The sequence below is a fragment of the Lipotes vexillifer genome, unplaced genomic scaffold (assembly GCF_000442215.2).
Source record: "Lipotes vexillifer unplaced genomic scaffold, Lipotes_vexillifer_v1.1 scaffold278, whole genome shotgun sequence".
In the NCBI taxonomy this organism is placed as follows: domain Eukaryota; kingdom Metazoa; phylum Chordata; class Mammalia; order Artiodactyla; family Lipotidae; genus Lipotes; species Lipotes vexillifer.
The window spans coordinates 3840123-3848638 of NW_006769677.1; the positions used below are offsets into that span (position 1 = coordinate 3840123).

The 8516-nt window shown below is 35.1% G+C and overlaps 1 protein-coding gene across 2 annotated transcripts in view; it reads left to right on the forward strand.

Moving 5' to 3' along the window:
- MAP4K3 (mitogen-activated protein kinase kinase kinase kinase 3) overlaps positions 1-8516 on the forward strand; it is a 207434-nt gene that overhangs the window by 138492 nt on the left and 60426 nt on the right. For both annotated transcript variants that reach the window (XM_007445764.1, XM_007445765.1), the window contains exons 9-13: positions 867-998; positions 1193-1255; positions 1341-1422; positions 1524-1634; positions 6737-6815. In XM_007445764.1, the coding sequence (XP_007445826.1) occupies positions 867-998; positions 1193-1255; positions 1341-1422; positions 1524-1634; positions 6737-6815 (467 nt within the window). The remainder of the gene's footprint in view (positions 1-866; positions 999-1192; positions 1256-1340; positions 1423-1523; positions 1635-6736; positions 6816-8516) is intronic.

The following is an 8516-nucleotide window of genomic DNA, read 5'->3' on the forward strand; positions in this document are numbered from 1 at the left end:
CCCGCGTCTCCTGCATCGGCAGGCGGACTCTCAAGCACTGCGCCACCAGGGAAGCCCACTTACTGACATATTTGACTTTCCTGAAATCATACCAGGAAAACAAACATACTTGTAAGGCTGCCTGTTTAACTCACGCTTTTGATATGTAAGAGTTCAAATGTTTATCTCAAGTAGTTCTTTTCAAAACTACTGCTTAGGATTTGAAATTTTTTATATTTGAAAATCAACATAATTATTTAATAAAATACAAATTTATAGAGGTATAATTAGAATAAGACTACAGTAAAGTTGAAAGAAACAAGAAAAATACTGAATTCAGGTAACTTTCATCTGAATAAATATATATTTTTAAAAGCACTCATTTTTATAACTTTTCCAATTAAGTTTATAGTAAATGTGAGTTAGGTACTAAATGAAGATTCTTGGTGCCCCAATAAATAGTATTGATCAAGTGAAAACAGTCGGAGGCCAGATTGCAGTTTATTGACGTAAGAGGGAAGAGCTAAAAATGATAAGTTATTTATTACATGTTATGTCTCTATAGAATTTTGCATGTACAGTGGAAGAGAGATTGGGATGTGGACAAATTGGTACATGTCCCTCTGTTATAGTTGAAAATTTTTATAAACCTTTATAGTAAATAGCTTAACAAAGTAACAAAGGAGAAATCAGTAGGGGCTTGGGGTGGAGAGTCTTATGAGATGTTGAGATCTTGGGAAATATGAGCCGTTTAAGTACTACGTACTTATTTTTCAGATGTCAGGGCCTAAATAGGCCTCAGCTTACATAGTGATGGTGTGCCTCTGATGGGAATAAGAAGGAAAATGCAATAAATAGATTTTTCTTTTCTGGACTGTTTCCTTCAGGATGGCTCCAGAAGTCGCAGCCGTTGAGAGGAAAGGGGGGTACAATCAGCTTTGTGATCTCTGGGCAGTGGGGATCACTGCCATAGAACTTGCTGAGCTGCAGCCTCCTATGTTTGACTTACACCCAATGAGGTCAGTGTGTCATAGTTAAAGAATCCTGTGCTTAAATTAATGTCCCCTCCCCCCCCAGTATTATTTATTATGTCGTGAACAAGTAATATTCTTAGTCTTGCTTTACCTTATTTGGGAATTATAGTAATAGAATTAATATTATATATTAAAATATGCAATCTTAAAATGCTGTGTAATGGTTGTTGATTTTTCAGAGCATTATTTCTAATGACAAAAAGCAATTTTCAGCCTCCTAAACTAAAGGATAAAATGAAGTGGTAAGTATTTTTGTGTTATTTACTTTTATAGTCATGAGCAAAATAATAATTGAAATTTTAAAATCTGATTTTCAAAATTTCTTAGGTCAAATAGTTTTCATCATTTTGTGAAAATGGCACTTACCAAAAATCCAAAAAAAAGACCTACTGCTGAAAAGCTACTACAGGTATTATTTTTGCCCTGAAATATGTCTTTTTTCAAAAGATAAAATGTCACTCAAACAGACTTCTAATAAGTGTTCTGTACTATGTTATTTTATTTTTATAGCACCCGTTTGTCACACAGCCTTTGACACGGTCTTTGGCAATCGAACTGTTGGATAAAGTGAATAATCCAGATCATTCCACTTACCATGATTTTGATGATGATGATCCTGAGGTAGGAACTGTTTTTACCAAGTAGTATATAACATATATGTATATATGTATGTACATCTGAAAAATCAGTTCTTTTAAGCTCTGGATCTAGTTTCAATCAACTCTTGAGGGAAGAATTAACTCCTTGACTTTGGAAGTCATGAGCTGGATCTTTCCTATTGACTACTTATAGAGACTGTTTTCTGAAAATGGCAAAGGCAGAATCATCTAATCTACTTCTTGAAATTACTGTAGTTTTTTTAAAGTCGTCATTTCAGATGAAGTTGCAAATAAATAATCCATTGTAAAAGAGAATGCAAATGGGAAGCACCTACACAAGATGTTAGAATATACATAAAATTTCTATTCCATTTTCTTCTCAAAAAGAATCCTTGTACAATATTTCATGAGTTATTAGTGGTTAGTAGAAAGTATAGGATTGACTTTGTTAGTGACTATTACCCTAATTGTCTGCTGTAGACGTGTTTAAAAATGAGCCAGTGTAGTTAGAGAATTAAATAACCCTAGTATCATGGGAGCATTGGTATGAATGGAAGCTTCACTTCGGCTGGCATATGTAAAATTCCTAACTCAGCTAATAATTGTGGCACCTAAGGTAAACTCAGTATATGTGACATGTCAGAATTCTGTTATTGGGTCTGTAACTGAGCTGGATAGCCTTGAACTTGACTGGCTTTTGGAAGGTACTTAAAATGGTGTAAATTCTATTGATGATACTGAAGTAATGATAGCTCTCAGTGGTCAGAAAGGTGGTCTCAGATTGTCTTAGGTAAGAGAGAACCTTTCTATCAATTCATCATTGTTCTAGCTTGTCATCTTTATACAACTATAAATAAGCTACTATCCCTTTGTTTAAAGGTCTGGAAAAGCATTTGAAAACAAAAAACTTAAGAATTGTAAAGTATTATTGACTTTATACTAGGGAGAAATTGGGTTTTGTTGTTTTGCTTTATAAATTCTTCTATAATTTAATATACAGGTGTTCCTTCATTTGCATGGTAGTAAAGGACTGTACAAATGACCAAGTAAGGTGAAATCCTGCAAAGCGATCTTTTTTTTTTTTTTTTGAAAGGATCCAACAGCATTTTTTTGCATGTAAATTCATTTATTTATTTATGGCTGCATTGGGTCTTTGTTGCTGAGCGGGGCTTTCTCTAGTTGCGGTGAGCAGGGGCTACTCTTCTTTACGGTGCGCGGGCTTCTCATTGCGGTGGCTTCTCTTGTGGTGGAGCACGGGCTCTAGGCGCGAGGGCTTCAGTAGTTGTGGCATGTGGTCTCAATAGTTGTGGCTCTCAGGCTCTAGAGCGCAGGCTCAGTAGCTGTGGCGCACGGGCTTAGTTGCTCTGCAGCATGTGGGATCTTCCCGGACCAGGGCTCGAACCAGTGTCCCCTGCATTGGCAGGCGGACTCTCAACCACTGCGCCACCAGGGACATCCCCTGCAAAGCGATCTTAATACTCAAGGAGAAAAATTATAATTGTTTTGTGACCTTAAAAAATTTTTGTTAGAATATGAAAAACTCTTATTGTCAGTTTTAAATGTATAGGGGAATGAAAAAAATAGTAAAACTAATAATATTTTATTTAGTACATTGTAAAGTATTAGAACCTGTGAGAATTGTTTCTTTTCTTTGTTTAAAAAAAAAAAAAACACTTCCATGGATTGTTTCATTATCAAGTAGTCTGTTTATAGAGTAAATTGCATAGTGTTTGCCTTCTTCTTGTCATATAACTTTATGACACAGAACAAGTATCTTCTTTATGCTTTGGTGAATGTCAGATTCCTTTCTAAGTTCAGATCAGCTTCCAGTATTTTATCCTTTGAACTTTCAATGCATGAAATAACCTCAGTATTCCTGTGATGTGAAAATTTTTGCTAGCGCCCCTTCTTTTGGGGCACCTTCATCCTTTTTATCAGAACTTCTTTCTTCACTTATGTCATGTTCACTTTCACTAAGTTACCCTGGCTGTGTGTCCACAGTCTCTTGAACAGTGGCAGTGTCAGCATTCTCACAGTCAGCTATTTTCTCCTGTAACTTCATTTATGTTTGATTCAAACTTCATTTCCAACATTATCCAGAGTTATCACTTTCTGTTTCTTTGTAGCAGTTTTATCTTTGTTGGCTAATTTCTTCTTTCAGTTACCAATTTTTGTAAAAATGTCACATGAGTATATTATCACTGAGAGACAAGGAGGGAACACAACTACACACTTTGCTGTCTGTGCATGAATGACAGATGCTCAGATGCTCACTTTGCTGCCTGTGCTGTCTGTGCATGAATAACAGATGCTCAGTGACCAGTCACAGACAGACTTTGAAAGTAGTGACGTGATTAGTTACGGATCATGATGTGCATCTGTTATTCACATAGTGATCTGTGGACTGACAAGCAGGCAGTGAAGTTTGTGTTTTATGCAATTATAATTAATATACTGAATGTTGATAAGATTAATATACTGAATAATATACAATTAATGTTATATAATATTATACAACTAATAAACTGGTGACTGAAATTTGAACCATGTTATAGAGGACTAGTGTAATTTAACTATATTCTACTAACTGAAATCTGTGCATATCAAGACAACAGGATGAGGACTACCTGTACTCTTTCAGTGCACTAGATGCTGCATTGTTGTCCCTTACTTCATCCTGTTTACTTGTTGTGCTGAATTATAAAGTCCTTTAAAATGTGTTTAAAGACGAGAAATAATAAACCAAATATAGAAGCAACCTGTGGAATAAAGATTCTTCTGAAATTTTCTCATATAGCAGAGAAAGAAATTTCTCCTTATCAAGACTATGTTATTAGTATTATAATTGTTGGTTAGGGAGGAGGGTAACTTTTCTTCCCACCATAGTTTAAGATCATACTTTCCCCAGAGAAATGTATAGTAATTTATACATATATAATACTACAATATATGTTATACATAATATGTAGTATCTAAGTCTTATTATTTGCAAATGATTTGTAATTATAATTGCTAAGTACTGTGTTGTCACTCAGAATTTGAATGTGTCTAACTAGCGTTTCAGTACTTGCTGTGATCCTATATAATATTGTGTGGAAGTTGAATTCTCTTGAAAATATTTAGCATGTGCACTAGTTCTGCTTTAGTCTTTAGTTGCTTTAGTTTAGTATATACATCATTCACAGTGGAAGAAAGTTGACTTTTCATGTAGGGTTCCCATGTAGTTTCTATTTTAGGAGTACTACACCTTGAAGTAATTGTGATTAATAGCATTTTCTTCTCCTGTATGTTAACCCTTGTACTAGGTACAGCATTATAAGGTTTAATACTTTTATAATTGCACTGTTGAAGCTGAGAAAGTAAAACTGTTCTCATAGAAAGCATAGATTTCATCCAAGTTCACTGATAACAGCAGTATGTGTGACTAATCTAACATGATACCTATTTTTGCTTGTTTGTGTTTGCTCCAAATATTGTGATCAAAAGTCCAGGGTTTTTCTTGTTCTGCGGCTAACTAGCTGAATGTCCTCATCTATAAAATGAAGATTAATACTTGTTTCACAAGTTCATTTGGAGGACAGAATGAGCTAAGGTATATGAAAGCACTTTGTAAACTACAAATCACTGTGTACATGTAAAGTTTAAATACTTAATTTTTTAAATTATTTTTGCTACTGTTTTACTACATTGGTGTTTTAATATTTGGGTCTTAGATTCATATATTTTTTTTTGACAGACAAAAGAATTTATTTATTTTTTATACAGCAGGTTCTTATTAGTTTTCTATTTTATATATGTTAGTGTATATATGTCAATCCCAATCTCCCAGTTCATCCCATCATCACCACCCCCCTGCCACTTTCCCCGCAGTGGTGTCCATATGTTTGTTCTCTACACCTGTGTCTCTATTCCTGCCTTGCAAATAGGTTCACCTGTACCATTTTTCTAGATTCCACATATATGTGTTAATATACGATATTTGTTTTTCTCTTTCTGACTTACTTCACTCTGTATGAGTCTCTAGGTCCATCCACATCTCTACAAATGACTCAGTTTCGTTCCTTTTTATGGCTGAGCAATATTCCATTGTATATATGTACCACATCTTCTTTATCCATTTGTCTATCAATGGGCATTTAGTTGCTTCATATATTTTTCATATTTTTCATATTTTTCATATATTTTTCATATATTTTTATTTCCTGAGAGGTGCCTACACTGAGAATAGTTAACTTGGGTCCTGTTTTTGATGTGTTTTTGATGTGCCTTATAGAGTCTTAAGAATTTGAGCTCAAATGTTTATGAATTACATTTTCCAAAAGATTACATTTTCCAAAAGATGTGTAAGAGTGTATCTCCTTCAAAGGTAGTAAAACTTCAAAGATAGTGTTTCACACACAGAAGAAAAAACCTGTTTGGTACATGAAATAGATGCTGGCATCACCTCTTAAAGTGAAGCCTTAGAGTGTATAGAATGGAGTTGCAGAAGCTTTTCAAATAGGGCCTTTTTTACTCCATAAGGTTGGAGGAATATCCATGAATTAATAGTAAGAAGAACTCATCCCCATGTCACATACCCCCCAGGATATTTCTCTCTGAAAGTGACAGTACACATAGAGAGATTTTAATAAAATAAAAGGAAAGAAAATAGAGTGCTGCTTCTACAAGAAAAAGCATTAAGGTGGGGAAAATGTGTTTACTAGGTAAGAAGACCATAAATCATTAATGCCTTTAGCATTATTTCATTTCATTTATCTCATCCTTCTTGATATAAGAAGTTGAGGCAGATTTTTTTTCCATTACAATTTTCTCCTCTGCAACAGGAAAAGCTAGCTGCAGCTTTTGAACAGCTATTGTGTTGTTGAAATATTCAATTTTGAATATTTATTTATATTCAACTCATAGAACATTTATTGGGAACCTGCTGTGGATAACGTATATCCCTAATCTTAAGCTCCCAGTTTGAGGAGTAAGAAGCTTTCAGTTTCTGGTTGCCATTTTTTAAACAAATATTAACAAAGTTGTATTTTGTTCCCATTTTTATATGAAGAGAAGTATTTCTTTCATATTTGGGTAATTCTGTGGACCAGACCGTGGCTTGTCATTGATTTTGTTCTTTCCTAGCCTCTTGTTGCTGTCCCACATAGAATTCACTCAACAAGTAGAAATGTGAGAGAAGAAAAAACACGCTCGGAGATAAACTGTAAGTGTATCCTGTACACAGTTTATAATTTAACAATAAAAACTAAGATTTCAAGTTTTAATTTAGTTGCCATTATTTTTGCTTCATTTTGTTCCAAGTAGTTTTTCTTATTAGATGCTTTGAAAGGTAGAGTTTAATTAAGGCAGTAAGAATTTCATTTTCCTTACTCCTGAGGACTTTCTGGTGGTGTCTGGGGGCGTGTATTTATGTTGTTTGGGAAGAGGAATAAAATTCCTAGAATAGGCAGGATAGAAGTAATCAAGGCAGTGCTCCCTAAACTTCCATGTGGATAGAACTTGCCTAGAGAGCTTGCTAAAATGCGGTTTCTGATTCAGTAGATCTGGGGTGAGACCTGAGGTTCTTTACTTCTAACAAGCTCCCAGGTTAGATAGAAGCTGATGGTCCAGGAGAGCCAGGAGAGGGAGAGGTCTGCACATGTAAAAGCTAAGTAAGGTTAAGTAGGGACAGGCACTATCACCATTTAACAGAAAACAAAAAAGAAATGCAGAGATGAATAGATCTGCCTGTGGGATGGAGTCGTACACCTGGTTAACAGCAAGCCCTAGATCTCTCGGCTTCCAGCCCAGCGATCTTTCGCAAACACGGCTCCACTTCAGAAACCACGTCAGCACGCCTGTGTGGCTTTCACACTGCAAGTCCTTTGTGAACCTTCCTTTGGAATTTTGGCTGGATCGTACACTGTGTGTTAAGTTCTTGGCAGAGTTTGGTGCTGGTGCTACCTGGAAATGCTCTTAAAAGAAGGAAATTCTTGAAAGAAAGCACCATCTACTTTACAAAAAGCCCATGACTGGGATTTGTACTTTGCCTGCAGTTAGTTGTGTGACCATATAAACTTAACCTTTATAGTTCCCTCTGAAGCCATGTGATTTAAATTTGCTAATTTTTCCCCAAAAGTATTTTTCTGAAAATGACAACCTTAGCATGTGAGCATTTCCCATTAATTTTTAATGTACAAAAAGTAATTACAATACATCTTTGTCATTTCTTTAATAATACAAAAGGTGATTAGAGCTGCCTTTGCAGTTAGAAAACCTTGTGTGTTCAGTACTACTGAAAATCTAAAGTACTTTCTATCTTGTTATCCAATTGTTTTTAAATTGTATTGTCAGGCCCTTTACTGCAAAGTGCAGTTTCCTCTTAGTCATTCTTTACTAGTTTATATCAGTGGTTCTCAGCTCCTAACTGCACATGTGTGTACATGCTATTTGAAACTATAGATGCCTTCACCCTAGTTTTTCTGAGACTCTGATATGCCCTCCTTTTGATGGACATCTTCCCTTCTCCTGTGTTTGCCGGTAAGAAAGGTGTCGTATCCCTCTCTTATGTTGAGGTAGCAACAGGATTAAAACCACCACTTCTTATAATTTGTGGGTTTGATGTTTGAGGCTTTAAAATCTTATGCAGTGTTGTAGTATCTGCTTTCTTAGGACGCTTTATGATTTTATGTGAGATGTGATATATAGAATAATCAGTCATGCTATTGACGATAAAGGCAGGCTTTAGAGAAAATAATTTATTTTAGTATTTGTATAGATTTGTTGCTCTTGATAATGTTTTATGTTTACAATTACATGGTATCTCTCCATGCAACCAAGGTTTTCTCTTTATTAAACTAAATGGTGTTTGGGCAACATATAGGTAAAAATTGGCTCACTTGCAGAAAGTCTGTTGCTCTTTCCC